The 14,762-nt window shown below is 42.6% G+C and overlaps 1 protein-coding gene across 2 annotated transcripts; it reads left to right on the top strand.

Moving 5' to 3' along the window:
- Positions 1-7: 7 nt before the first annotated feature.
- On the top strand, positions 8-14,753 carry LOC147058110 (ceramide transfer protein-like). Of its 2 annotated transcripts, XM_085910965.1 has the most exons (18): positions 8-994; positions 1,093-1,227; positions 3,120-3,236; positions 7,285-7,392; positions 7,460-7,598; positions 7,700-7,783; positions 7,889-8,046; positions 9,889-9,981; positions 10,083-10,169; positions 10,280-10,372; positions 10,586-10,663; positions 11,358-11,453; positions 12,175-12,307; positions 12,384-12,454; positions 12,532-12,660; positions 12,880-13,009; positions 13,096-13,226; positions 13,334-14,753. In XM_085910965.1, the coding sequence occupies exons 1-17, from the start codon at positions 905-907 to the stop codon at positions 13,221-13,223; spliced, it is 1,869 nt and encodes a 622-aa protein (XP_085767091.1). In that variant the 5' UTR covers positions 8-904; the 3' UTR covers positions 13,224-13,226; positions 13,334-14,753. The 2 variants fall into 2 exon arrangements, with proteins under 2 accessions (XP_085767091.1, XP_085767092.1); XM_085910966.1 differs by lacking the exon at positions 10,586-10,663 and having other exon boundaries at positions 10-994.
- Positions 14,754-14,762: the final 9 nt, after the last annotated feature.

Below are 14,762 nucleotides of genomic sequence, written 5' to 3'. Positions count from 1 at the left end.
ATTTTATTTTTTACGAGACAACAGACTGAGTAGAATGCATCTGTGGACAACAGGATGAAGTAGAGTATGGACGAAATGTAATTTAGCAAGGTGTGTCTCAAATAGTAGTAATCGGGATTTATTTAGAGAACATGTTTCAACATTCACTTTGGCCGAATCAAAATATTTTGATATTTTATTTTCAAAATATACTCATGTTCTTATTCAATTTAAAGTACGGAAATTGTAGTAGTACATTGTTTTGAAAGAAACGGTATTTGTTTTTCCGCTGCATATCAACGCTAACTCGACGCTTGTCTTTTTCAAGTACACAGTAAAGCGTGGCTACAGCTCCTCCCCCTCGACCCAAATGACAAGCTATTGGAGTCGTTCGCTGTTGCTAACAAAACCACGGAAATAAAGCTGCAATGCGGCCACTTTCATCGTCATTTGTAGCTTCTTAGTTGAGGTAACGCAGCGTCTGTAACGAGTTGGCCTTCATCGACCATTCTTTCGCCAGCAAGTCATCTGCAGGGGGGCGCGCACTGGAACAGTCAGAAGTTAGGTGCCAAGTTAACATTAGCTGGTTTGCTTTGACAGCTAACCGTTGACGCTAACTAGCTTCTCTCGGGGCTGGTCGACGTCATTTTCAAAACAAATCCCGCAAAATCGAGCGGTCGAGGCTGGACCGTCACCATTCTACACAAGTGCTATTTTTTTTTTTTTTTTGCCTGCTTCGCTTAACGTTAACAGGCAGATAACACCATACTGCTGACGGAGAGGCTAACTTTGTGTTTATTTCTTAGAGTAAGCAGGTTCTGTTTTGGTTCTGCTGCGATCGTGAGATTTAAATTAAGTTGGTATTGAGCTAGAGTGCTCTGTTGATTTAAAAAGCCACTTAAGTTCTTTTGAATCTTGGATTTAAATGTCCGAAAAGAGCTCAGCGTCCGGTTCAGACGAAGATGTGGAACCAGAATCCGCACAACCTGTGGAGTTCGGGGGCGTGTTGAGCAAGGTAATATAAATTCTTGATTTTCTGTTTATTAATTTTACACGCACGTTCATCGTGCCCGCAGACTGTAAAGTTTAGTTGCGGTGCTTGTTTGTATATAGTGGACCAATTACATCCACGGATGGCAGGACCGATGGGTCGTGTTGAAGAACAACGCTTTGAGCTACTACAAGTCAGAAGATGAACGGGAATATGGCTGCAGGGGCTCTTTGTGCCTCAGTAAGGCTGTCATCACAGTAAGTGTGTTTTTTTTTTTCCTCTTAAAAAAATGGAATTTACTTAAGTGGACTGTGTGGTCCACCTAGAAAGCAGAAGAAACAAAAGTGCATTTTCTGTGCTCATGAGGGAATAAATGAACACAATGTTTTAGTGCTCCAGGTGGTGCCTTTGTTTTGGTCCAGTCACCGGCATGCAGTTATTCCTTAAACCATTTGTGAAGATATAGAGGTAAATATTAACTTGTTCAGATTTGATTAAGATAACAGGCAGGGTAGCAACATGAAGTTGGGTCCACCACAGACACCCAGTCACATGCTTCTTATTGTAATGTAAGCCTTGCTTGTAGAGTCTTTAGATTCAGCTTGTATTCTTTCCCCACGTGGACCTCACGATTTTATTTTATTTTTGCCAGATAAACTACAATTCAACACCATGGTTAAATATTTACCGGTTTTTCCTTTAACATACCACCACCCTGCACCCAACAATTTGCTTTACTGTGATTTGTGCTATATTGTTGAATGGACACAATGTGAAAATGCTTTAATACTCACATAAGCTCTGCACTATGGCACACTTAGTCAATACCAGTCTAATGTCACTCCTGTCTAGGTTACTGTCGCCTCGGGGCTTCTCTCACGGTTCAAATCAGACTCATTAGACTCATAACACATCAAACGTACCATTCCCCCCCACACACACTGTAAACACTCCTTTAAATCCTCTCACATGAGGGTCATGTTTTCATTTCTGCTTGTTTTCATTGAGCAGCATTATGCCAAAGCTACTCAGCCAATTGAAATGAAACTGTGTTGAGATAGGGTTAAGTACAAGGTATAATATTGGTGGCGATGTGTAATGATACAGTCATAATGCACTACATGACTATTTTTGTCTGTTATCAAATGTATTTGAATGTTTTTCTTGTGACTTCGCACCACTCCACTAACTGCAACGATGCTGCAGTTTAGTAGTGTACATGAGTACAGTGGAGCTTTCAAAAGGGGAATGAGAATGCCCGGGCAGATTAAAAGATGTATAAAGCAAACTATAAAAGCAGCGTTTTATGAGCTGTGTCGGATCAAACTCAGTTAGAGAACCTGAAATGGTCTCATGGCTGGATACACTAGAGGTTACTACTTTTCCCCTTCCAGCAGACAGATCGTATATTTCGACCTGCTGCTAATGGATATTTATGGGTTCCAGTAACAGAGCAGGATTAGATTAAGAAATATCCTGGTCTAGGGTTTCTGGTTTGTGTGCAAATGCAACGTTGCTGTTGTCAGCCAGCAAAAAAAAAAAAATAAGCACGAGTGCAATATGAGCAAATCTAGTTAAACGTGGACAGCGTGAGGTGGTGTCAGCTGACAGCCGAGGAGAATCCAGTCAACTGTGTCTGATTTTGCTTCAGGAGCCGTCGTGGAACGCATCTCGCGCCTGGCGAGTGCAACGGTCAAATTCCAGTCTCAGAGGAAACGCTGGAATCGTGCTCACGTGTTTAGCTGGGTGCCTTGTGTGCTTGGTGTCTGGAGGTGGGTGGGGCACATTGCAGGAAAAAGGGGAGTGAAATACTTGAAGGATTTGGGCCGCTGAATGTAGGAGGTGAGGTTGTGACGACTCCTCGGTCAAGCGAAGGCAAGCTGCAAGATTTTCTCGAGTTGTTATTTCAAGTTGTGTTCACTGAAGAAGACATCAGGTTCTCATTAACATTCTTGTTTATTGCGTGGTAAAAGTCAGAAAACAATTGGAACCATATGTCATTGCTAGGCAGCCATTGTTATGACAGGCAACTTTGAATACATCATAGCCTTTGTGATGATTCTTCAACTTGCAACATTTGTTGAAATTTTACACATTTTCTGGCACCACAAAATATTTCCTCATTTTTTTTTTGCGTCTCTCCCCGCAGCCCCATGAGTTTGACGAGTGTCGTTTTGACATCAGCGTCAACGACAGCGTGTGGTACCTCCGAGCTGAAGATCCCGAGCACAGACTCCAGTGGATCGAGTCCATTGAGTTACACAAGGTGAGTGAAAAGAGGCAAACTCTCTCCACATTTTGTTTTTCTTTTCAGCTATGCAGCTGTACTTTGTTGTCTTGAACTTCAGTTCATATTTCCTCTTGCCAGGTGCACCATAAGTCAGATGCAGAATAAATGAACAGGTTCAAGTCACAGTATTCAGTTTTTATGTGCAGCAACATGTTCCCCACTGACTGTCACCGAGTTTCAAGCATTATGATTGTGATGCACTGCTTAATCAATTCAAACGCTACAAATTGTCATTGCGTTTTGAGGGCGCACGGGGGTGTTCATCATCATGTCAGAAGCATTGATGGGAAAACAAAGGAGTCATCATCTCCCCAGTCCATTAGCATTACAAATATATTGGTGGTTCTCCACAGCTGCGTTAGTCATATTCTTCTAGTATTTTTCCTCATTGTAGGCCCTGGCTGGCTGTCCGATTAATTACTGAGATGGGCGTGGCGGGACTGAGACAAATACTTGCCACTCCCTTGTTCTGTCTTTCCCCGTCTGTCCTTGGGAATGTGAGCAATCCAAACGTGTGTAAAATGGGGATCTCCTCAGTCATAGAGTCTTATCAGCTGCTCACTAACAGTTACTTGGCCAACATTTATGTTGTATGTGTTGCCGTGGCTTACTGAGGCCATGTTTAAGGTTACTAAAAAGGTACGTTAGGAATCCTAACCTTTTAATATGTAAGGGTGTCTTTGTTGGTGTGGGTGTGCCTATGGTTATTTTTAATTTTGTGTGTTCAGTACAGTAATTAAATGGTGTTCACACAGGCTGAGAATTCTCAAGGCGCTCTTAGCTAGCTTTGTTATTGCACGTACAGTATAATTCTGTTTTTTTTTTTTTTTTTTTTTTACAATGTATTTCATTTTTATTTATACGGTGCTTTCACAACAGCTTTCGCCGTAAAACAACACATCACATAAAACATTGGCAATATTACAAACATAACTCCTCTGTATCCATTGTTGTTTGAAATGGTTATAGATGAAAGAGGAGAGATTCAAACTCTCCTTTAAACAATGAATCAAAGGCGTCATGGTCACAGTGTTTTGTTTTTTTAATAATGGACTTTACAATCTTTCTCAGCCAAATGACAGACTAGTTTCGACTGAGCCGTTTTAGTACTCGAACTTATTTTGTTGACAGTTTCATTTATATTTGGAGATTAGAGGGTACATGATGCTTTTTTTTTTTTAAACAACATTTGACAGTAACCTGCCATGACTGTTGAAATATAAATTCAACAGTTGCATTGGGTTTACAGCGTGTGCGCATATTCATACATGTGGACGTATAAATAAGGTGGTATTCTCTTTTGCACACATAACAGCAACTCATTTGAGACAAAAGTATTCCCACAGGTAAAAGTGATCACTAGTTTGTGAATTCTCATCAGGTCAGCTTCACTGGTTGGTGATGGTGGTGTGTGTGGCTGACATTGATGCTGACTTTTGACATGTCGGCTGCGTGTGAGTGACCGCGGGTCTCGGGTCCATTAGTGGCACTGTGTGAGCATCCCTGGGTCATGCTTGAACTGTGCCCTGCAATAACCCCGGTACGCCATTACCTGCAGGTTATGATTAGTGAGCCTCTCTGCACTGCCCCTTGCTGGACAAAAAAAGACTCGCATCACGCTTCACTTTGGCAGATGGTTGCAATTCTCAATCTGCTTAAAAATACAATCGCATTCCATTTCTTAGCAGCATAATTTAACTTTTTTTTTTTAACACATACACGTGTCAAAATCAGCCAAAGCATTTGTCTTGATAGTGGTGCTCTAGATGTACCAACTCCAAGTGCACCCCTCATTGAATAATACATTTTTAAGCTCTCGCTCTCACAGAAACCTAAATCAAGAGGGACACATAAAACTCTCCATCCGACTGTTCCATTTTCTCATGATCCAAGGGGCGGGCAGAAGTGTTTTATTTTTTATTTTTTTAAAGATCACTTGTTAAGGGTACTGGGTGGCAACTGTTGCCAAGTTGGATTTGAGCTAATCAGAACAAATATAAATGAAAAGAGTTAAAAAAAAAAAAAAAAAGTAAAGCAGAAGAAGCTCTTAAATGTGGTCATTCCTGGCTTCCCGCTCTCTCTCTCTCTCTCTCTGCTGAGGCTGCATCCATCGCCCACCCATGTTACATTTAACTATCCAAACAACGCCAGACGGCTCTCATCTTCCTAATGTATACATGCTTGCAAATGGAGTTGGTCCCTGGCTCGCACTCGTACACTCGCACACTCGCTAGGCGAGCTGTGGATGCTCAACATACAGCTGGGTTGGATGGAAAGGTTTCCCACATCAGGGTGTGTGGTCTGGTTTGATGAATTTATGCAGCCAGAGTGGAGTGCATGCATGCGCTGTGGTGGCTGGATTGGAGCCGACTAAAAGCTGGGCTGCTTCATTCTCCTGAGGAATTCTGCATTTCAGCTTCATCCATGTCTCTGCTGCCGCTACAAAACATTTCTCTCCCGCCCCTGCTGCGTTGACGCTGTCTCAGCTGATTCTATTGCTTTTCTTCGTCGCCGCAGCTTCCTCTTGCTTCTTGAGGTGTGTCCGGTGGAACCGGAGTACTGGACTGGAGCATCTAAACTGTCAGAACAAACAAGGGTGTGTGTCTGGAGGAAAAATCTGGGCCATGTTGGGGCCAGCAAGCCGTCAGAACTGCAGCAGTGTCCTGCTCTGCTTTGGCTGCTGGAGTGGTCGAATGGTGGGCTCATTTCATGCTGGCATGCCGCCCTTTAACTGCTGCTATTCTATTCTGCATGTCCTCTTCCTTAAAGTTATGGAACAATTATCTATAGAATTGCATCCGTAGTTCATTAAGGTAGTAGCATTGACCTTTTTCCTCAGTTTAATTTCAAGTGTAATATGTGTAAATGTACATTAATTTGGCATATTGTCAAAGGTAATGCTACCGTGGAGGGGAAATAATTGGGCAGTTTTCTGTACGTTCTTCCCGCAATATATTTTGAATGGCAGTTAATTTTTTACGATGAAACTGAAACATTTTTTTTTAATGTTCTGATCAGTAATATTGAGACAACATCATACCTTCTGCCATTAAACAGAATTGATACATTTGCAGCAGATTAAAGTTTGTCCCAAGAAAAATCTGATTAATTTGAGGTGATCACAAGTCATATTTATAAATAGTATCTTTTAATGTGCATAACTGCAGAAACCAGAAAATGAAATCAAACACAAAGTAATATTTTTGCTTCTCGGCCGCACCAGGTGTAAATAAGTGAGCAGATCTCTATGGCAACTCTGTGGTGTGTTTTCATTTTGGTGTCATTGCTCCTCATTCAATGGATGCTTGTGCAAGTAGTGTCACGATTTCTTTTTTTTTTTCACCATTTAAAATATTTCTCAGGTGTTCTGATGTCCGTGACATGCATTTTTTGCATACGTATTACACAATGAAACCCCCTTTTTTTTTTTTTTGGTCGTGCAGAAATCAACCTTTTTTTTTCTTTTTTTTTAATGGGGTGTCTCATGCAAGTGAGCAACTGTTCCACCAGAGGTAGAGCTATCGGGTGGTATGCAAAGCAGAGCCAAAAGTTCAAATTGCTTACAAAATGCAAAGTTCAACGTCTGCTTTAACATATTTTTTTGGTTAAGAAAACTAAGGAGCATTTTTTTTCATGTGGTAGATGGAGCAGTTTTTTAAAGCAAAAAGAGACTGCTGACTGAGTCCTTTTTTTCTGTAGTAATTTAAGATGGGATGTCTTTTTGGACAGAGTAGGCTTTATTTTCAGAGAATGGTGCTGCTAGGTTTGTTGCATATTTGTCATTCCCATTGTTTTTCTAGTGTTTGGCTGTGTAGGTGGAGGTCCCGCTCTTGTCCAGCTCAGCATTGCTCAGTGCTGCTGACTGCTGAAACTGTTTTACCCTCGCTCTGTCTTCTTTGTGTGAGCTGCAGACTTTTTCCAGCACATCTCCTGAAATGTTGTCTCCTTTTCCCAGTGGTCTTACTATTTATCTTGTATTTGTAATAATTGCTTTTTTTTTGTTGCCGTCTCTTCCTTTCCACAGGCGGAGTCCGGGTATGGGTCAGAATCTAGTCTGAGGCGTCATGGTTCCATGTTGTCTCTCACCTCAGCAGCCAGCGCCTTGTCTGCCACGTCCACATCCTCTTTCAAGGTAAGCAATTAGAAATAATTATCCAGTGCTCTAAGTGTGAATCATAAAATGACGTCTTCTTATGCAGAAGGGACACAGGCTATGTGAGAAATTAGCCGAAATGGAGACCTTCCGGGACATCCTTTGCAGACAAGTGGACACGTTGCAGAAATATTTTGACTCTTGCGCTGATGCTGTCTCCAAAGATGAGTTTCACAGGGACAGAGGTAACTTATTAAAAAGGAGATCATTTCTGTTGAATCTGGACCTTATCTATCTGTTTGCAATTTATTTCTTTTTTTACGGATTGACTTGTTGGTCTCAATAGTGGAAGAGGATGAAGATGACTTCCCTGCTGCCTCAAGGCCAGACGGTGAATGTTGCTACAACAATAACGGCAGCAAAGAGAAACGTTAGTGTCCTTCCCATAAATAACTGACTATCTGGGGTCGGACTTAAGCTCCTCAAATGTCATCACGTTGGCTTATTTCTCTTGGTTTTTGCCTGCCTGTACCAGTGTACGCCCCCGCTAGTCCCAAAGGCATCAATGGCATTGACTTCAAGGGAGAGGCCATCACCTTCAAGGCCACCACAGCGGGCATCCTGTCCACTTTGTCACACTGCATTGAGCTGATGGTCAAACGAGAGGACAGCTGGCAGAAAAGGCTGGACAAGGTACTGATGCACGGCACAAAATTCCAGAGTCTAAACTCTTAATCAATTAATTATCTAGTGCTGAGTTTATTAAAGCACAGTATTTGGTAACGCTTTGGGGAAGTCCGGTTTCTGCAATGTCCATAGAGGCATGCGAGAACGAGAAAAGAAATTGTGTGCCCAACCCTCTCCGGTCTGACAGCAGTGACTGCTGACTTCACACAGATTCCCACACTCTTAAGTCATGTAAAAAGTCTTCACGAACAAGCGGAAGCTATTAAAGCTCGCTCATTTAACTTTCACTTCCTCCAGGTGTAATAGAAAGGTGTCCCAATATTTTTGTACACACGTGGTAGACTGCGCTATTTCCCGACTGGGCGTTTCAGCAGGTGTCGAGTAGAGGTGTGTAATACTTGTCGACTGTCTTTGGCCTTTGTGTTCAGGTGATAAAACGCTGACGTAACAATTTGGGCTTTGACATGATTCGAAGACACAGCTGGAAAAATGTCCATGTTGGAAAGTAGGAAGTAGAAGGCCATTTTAAGAGACTCCTACATTTCCGCACAAATGCACGCGTTGCCCTCAGTAAGCATCGAGCTAGCGGCGTGACCGGTGTGCCGATAAGAGACACATTTATTGATTTTGGCTTGAACTTTAGAAACCTGTGTGCGCATGTGTGTATTTGTGTGTCACTAGAAGGAATGCTCTTTGCTCTTGATCGACACTGCTCATGTTGTCAAACCAGTTCCTGTGCAATGGCTTGCCTTGCCGCCCAACCCTTACAGAGGACACGAGCCGGAAAGAGATCGGAGCGCCTTCGACTGCTCAAGTGAAACAAATTCTTACCTAAATGTTGTTTCAAGTGGGAGATTTAGCTGCCGTCGAGGAGTAAGGAAAAGAGAGTAAGTTAGCAAAGTGCGGCCGCACGAGAAACCGAATTGGAAAAATGACTGCCCGGACATCTTGGTTAAGTTTGAGGAAAACACCGCGGCGGTCAGAGGTGCTCAAGTACCAATCGCAACACTGGATACCTCTACAGACCTGCAGCCTCTTCTTCAAAGTAGGTCCCCTAAGATGGCTGAAGCGAAAAGCTGATAGCAAAACTTGCATGTTTGTTTTGTTGTGTGACACCTTACACCAAACATACTTAAGACGGCCTCAGTCTGGTTGGTGGATTGCTTGATGGCGGCTGCAGCTGCTTGTGTTTATTTTTGTCTCAATAGTGATCAAATTTTTAGTTCAGCTTGTGGTTTTACTTTACGAACAGTACAAACCTCTTTTGTTGCTCTCATCGGTGTAAAAGCAGAAGAAATCCTTTGACTGGTTTGTCAGGTTCCGTGTTTTGGAAGCGCCAACTCAGACAGTATTGTGACGTTTTTAGCAGGTCATTGTAGTGTGACATTGTCTTCACGCGTTTGCCGAAAGTCTCTTGGGTTGCTTCTGACAGACTTAAACATGAGCTTTATAGCTTTGGTGTGAAGCTGCCGCCGTGATGATGTTTAGATCAAACTGTGCTGTGTTTTCTGTGCACTTCATTTAGTTAGGGCAGATTAATCAAATGGGAAAATTTAAGGTCACATACGCAGGGTCGCTTACCTGAGTGTCTAATCAAACAGCGACATCTGGCTGTGAGCACTTGCGTCATAATCATGCAGAATTGCATCTTCATCTCAATTCAGCTAATTTACAAAATACCTGCTTGAAGATCCAAAGCCGTTTTCAAGCATTGGCCATGCACAGATTAGTATCTGATAACCACATTTTTGAATTCTCTGTGATGGTGTCGGTGTGACGAGGATGGGGGCGTATTTGTTTGCTGCATCACATACACAGGTTGGCACCTTTTGTTTTTGTTGTTTACAGGAGCTGGAGAAGAGGAGAAGGGTAGAAGATGCCTATAAGTCTGCTGTCCACGAACTGAAGAAAAAGTCACACTACGGAGGCCCGGACTACGAGGCGAGATAGAATTACATTGACGATAAACCTTTCGTTACACTTGATTGTTGTCGCTTTCTTTTCGAATTGCCACATTAATGATTGTTAACCCGCGTTTCCAGGAGGGGCCCAACAGTTTGATCAACGAGGACGAGTTCTTCGACGCGGTGGAAGCAGCGCTCGACAGACAAGACAAGATAGAAGAGCAGGTGAGTTGTCGCTCCGCGTCACCATTTTTAGATGACATATTAACAAACAGCATGATGGGCAAGGAAAGGGAATCGTACTGTCTTTCATGAAACCCGTGTGTGTCGTTCAGTGCCAGTCGGAGAAGGTCAGGATCCCTCGACTGACTCCCGTTCCGCCCGGCGACGTCTACTCAAGCATCGGCACACACCGATTCGCTACCAAGGTTCTACACCATTTATCCTCATCCCCCCTCCAAAGTCTTTAAAGCTCGTCCATCACTTATGCTCTCGTCTCGATGTGGACACCGTTTAACCTAAATAATCTAACTATTCGATGATTGATTCCTTTGGCTTTCTGCTTTTTGGTGCTTCGCTCTCTCGCTTTCCACTTTGTCATTCCTATCTCTCTCTTTCTTTAATATCTCCTTGCTGCACAGGCACGTAGTCATTGCTCTTCCCTGTCCTCTGTCGAGCTAGTCAGTGCTTCAGATGACATTCACAGATTCAGCACTCAGGTAATTTGAAAGGTGCTTGTATGTGCAAGGGCAGGTACACTTTATAGTCCAAGAGAGCATGAGTGGAAAGAGCTACTTAAAAGGGGAATAATAAATCTATGTTAACATGACCTCATTCCACTCAGTTTAGAATTCTCGACTGACGGTCCGATCGAGTAAAATGTAGTTCCTTTGCACTTCCTGCTTAACTTGTGTGCGACTGAATTGGCAAGCATGCCTTGTGGACTTTATGAATTGTTGAACTTTGAACGGGTTCAAGTGTTGAGTCATTATTTCAATAACTCACTTTGTATAATATTGTGTCTATTTGGTCACTGCCCACTGACTCTGTTTGCTCGACAAATTCTCAACACCTCTGCGATAACATTCCAGCTACTGGCTGCCAGTTAACACTGTTTATTGAAACGTATCACTGGAACAAAAGAAACAAGACTATGACTGAGGACATACAATATTGTTTTGAGTTTATACTTCAACTGTGATGTGACAAGAAGTAAAATGTGGCATTTAAATCTGAGTAACTGAGAAAAGAAAATTGTCAAAATTAAACCCAACATATTTTATGGTCCACAATCCAACAGACAATATTAGTTCTAATGTAAGTCATTTTCGTTTCTGGGAAACAAGCACTTGGTTTCAGACTCGCATGAAATGTAAATCACGACAGGAGTTAAGAAAGCCTTTTGTCCCCTAGGTGGAGGAAATGGTTCAGAATCATATGACATACTCGCTTCAGGATGTGGGCGGAGACGCCAACTGGCAGCTGGTCATCGAGGAAGGAGAGATGAAGGTGAGAAACTGCGTAGGAGTCGACTCTTTTGTTTGTGTTTCTGAGAAGTCCGGCTCAGCCAGTTCTTTTATAAATATATACAATATCGTCTAGATCTGCACAATATGAAACAAAAGTTTTCTTTCTTCGCAAAGCTTGTTTTTTGATGCAACTTTTGTATTGGATCTTTTTGTGTATAAAATATACTCAAACCTGTAAGGGCCTGAAACCCAAACACTTGCCTTGAGACCCTATTTTGGGAATCTCCAACAATTGCCTTAAAACTTGAAATGTTTGAAATGAATGCACGTGGGAAATTAATCATCTTGTGTACCACGGTGCTTCCGTTTCAAGCCTTGCCAAGATCAAATATTGCGGTCCGCTATTCACAGATTGACTTCAGTTTTTTTTTCTGTGGAACAAACTAACCCATTGCGGCACTTTCTACAAAGTTCTCAGATGCCACAAGGTGGCGACAAAGCCTTAGCTAATGGGCAAGTCTCCGAAAATAATGATATCAAACAGCCTTTTAGGGTCATAGTTTGTGTAGTATATAGTTATGATTAAACTTTTAATATAGACTCTTATTGGCCGGTGACCCGTCTTGGGTGTACCCTGCATATCATCCAAAGTCATTTGAGCACACGCAGCCCTAGTGAGGATAAATGTCATTTTTGGCGCTCATCAGTAGATGCTGCACCTTCTTTTGCTCCTTCCTTTATTATGCTTGAATATTTCCCAGGTGTACAGAAGAGAAGTGGAAGAGAACGGGATTGTATTGGATCCCCTCAAAGCGACGCACGCTGTCAAAGGGGTGACGGGACACGAGGTGTGCCACTACTTCTGGGACACTGCCGTGCGCTTGGACTGGGAGAGTAAGTTCAAATCAACACTATTCGATCTGTTCAAGTCATCGCGTGCTTGATGCTCAAGTGTTTGTTTCTTCCTTAGCCACCATTGAAAACTTCAACGTGGTGGAAACGCTCTCCGACAACGCCATTATCGTTTATCAGACGCACAAGGTAAACCCGTTCTGTACGTCGGACCTTGCGTCGATTCACGCTCATTCTCATGCTGACTTCATGCGTTGGCGTCGTAGAGGGTGTGGCCAGCCACTCAAAGAGACGTGCTCTATCTGTCAGCCATAAGGAAGATTCTGGCAACCAATGAAAATGATCCCGACACCTGGTTGGTGTGCAACTTCTCTGTGGACCACGAAAATGCGGCTGTAAGTTGAGAGTGTAAGAGGGCAACTGTTCCCAATATCAAATAGTGTGAAAGCTATGCTAGATGTGAAATTAATTGACAACTATGAAAACAATGGACCTTTTCGCTCTAATTATAATTTAGGATGTTTTATAAACGCAAACTGTCGTATGTCAACTTTAGTTGTTTGTTTTTGAAAGCTCTATACTTGTACTAAATACAAGGACTGAATTTTTTCCAGCCTTCCAATCGCTGTATTCGAGCCAAAATCAACGTTGCCATGATCTGTCAAACTCTGGTCAGTCCACCAGAGGGCGACAAAGAGATCAGCAGGGACAACATCTTGTGTAAAATTACTTATGTGGCCAATGGTGAGAGCCTGTCTGTATATATTTGTCATTTGAGGAGAATGAATATGCTGTGTATGTTAACTCGTTTTTTTTCTGCGTGGTCGCAGTAAATCCTGGCGGTTGGGCGCCGGCCTCGGTGCTCAGAGCCGTCGCCAAGAGAGAGTATCCCAAGTTCCTCAAACGTTTCACCTCCTACGTCCAGGAGAAGACTTCGGGCAAAGCCATCCTGTTTTGAGAGGTAACATCCTGCACAACTATCTACATTTCCATATATGGTGGTGGCAACATTTATCCAGAAATCCAGCGTTTTTCTTCATTGCTGAGTTGAATTTGATCTTCCTTTAGGACGTGAAGGCTCATCCCCCGAAAGACGAAAGCGTGCAACATGTGTCCTGCCCCAGGACAACCAAGGACCCCCTTGAACACAAGAAACTGCTCAAGTCCATCAGTATTTCTCCTTTCAGCTTAACATCTGTGGGTCCTTTTATACATAAGGTTTCCTCCTCAGTGGTTTTCAAATGATTGTTGTTTGCTTTTGTGTTTATTTTGTAGATTATTTTGTACATTTTTTATGATCACAATACTTGTTGTCTTTTGGGGCTAACCGATAGCATCGATGCTACTTGTTTGCTGCTGCTAAAGAGAGAAAAGTGTGAGTGAGTGAGTGAGTGAGTGAGTGAGTGAGTGAGTGAGTGAGTGAGTGAGTGAGTGAGTGAGTGAGTGAGTGAGTGACTGAGTGAGTGAGTGACTGAGTGAGTGAGTGAGTGAGTGAGTGAGTGAGTGAGTGTTTCTCGCCTCCCGCCCCTCTAGTGACGACTGAGCCCGCGGTCCTTGGAGGCCGAGCACCCGAAGCTTTTTTTGACCGCGTTTCTCTCCGAAAACTTTATATTTGTACGGCTTGTCCGGAGAGCGACCGTGGGACACGACGTATTGTACAGACAAACCACACTTAGTTTACCAAAGTGACAAATGTGAATTGACTGTTAAAACGCTTGAATTAGATGCCGGTAGATGTCTCATTGACAACAGATGCTATGTCGCAGCTTATCTGCTTGCACCAGGTGGCCATTTTGGTTGGCTCCTGGTATGAAGATTCCTCCTCTCTTTAATGGAGAGTTAAGTATGTTTCTTGATTTTTAATGCGTCTGCCCCCCCCTGACCTTGAGTAAGCCTGTCTTGACTTCGTTATTTTTGTCTATGTGCACATTGAGTAATATCACCTTCACACAAAATTTAGCATTCCAGCGCTATTATTACATTTCACGTGGCACACTCCAGTGCACAGTGACTGATAATGATTAACTACGCCCGGGAATGCCTTAGACACCAGCATGAGTCTGGTCATTGTTACTATACAACCACCACATGTGCATTTATCAACAGTGACGGAAAGTGTGTTTTGTTTTGGTGTGGTTGGGGGCGGGAGGTTCAGCATTTCACATCATGATCATACCTCAACATTCAAAAAGAACTCTGGGTTGTTTTGCATTCATTAGCGTCATCAAATTTGATTTTTTTTTTTTTGTGTTTGTGTTGGAGCATTTGTCCTCCAGCTGGCAGAGTTCAAGAAGGATTTTGGATGATTAATTTATAAGATCTGCGCATCATGTCCGCTGAAGAATATAGCTATTGTTTTTAATTTTGATATCGTCTCACTAATCTGCACACATTGTACGTGTGTAAATTGTACATCAGAAGTGTTATTTGCACTAAATGTAACGCAAGTTGACAATGTCATGTAAATTAAAATTGCTACACAACAGAATGGTGCTGC

This window comes from Syngnathus leptorhynchus, chromosome 4 (genome assembly GCF_054491065.1).
Source record: "Syngnathus leptorhynchus isolate UIUO chromosome 4, UIUO_Slep, whole genome shotgun sequence".
Classification (NCBI taxonomy): Eukaryota; Metazoa; Chordata; class Actinopteri; order Syngnathiformes; family Syngnathidae; genus Syngnathus; species Syngnathus leptorhynchus.
Note: the sequence above shows the minus strand (reverse complement) of the source record. Positions and strands in the feature narration are given on the sequence as shown.

What these genes read in the sequence shown, in the direction of transcription:
- LOC147058110 (XM_085910965.1), top strand. Translation starts at nt 905, where the DNA reads ATGTCCGAAAAGAGCTCAGCGTCCGGTTCAGACGAAGATGTGGAACCA. An exon ending in CGTCCACATCCTCTTTCAAG is followed by an intron (nt 7,393 to 7,459) that starts GTAAGCAATTAG and finishes CTTCTTATGCAG; the next exon opens with AAGGGACACAGGCTATGTGA. An exon ending in CGTGCGCTTGGACTGGGAGA is followed by an intron (nt 12,308 to 12,383) that starts GTAAGTTCAAAT and finishes TTTCTTCCTTAG; the next exon opens with CCACCATTGAAAACTTCAAC.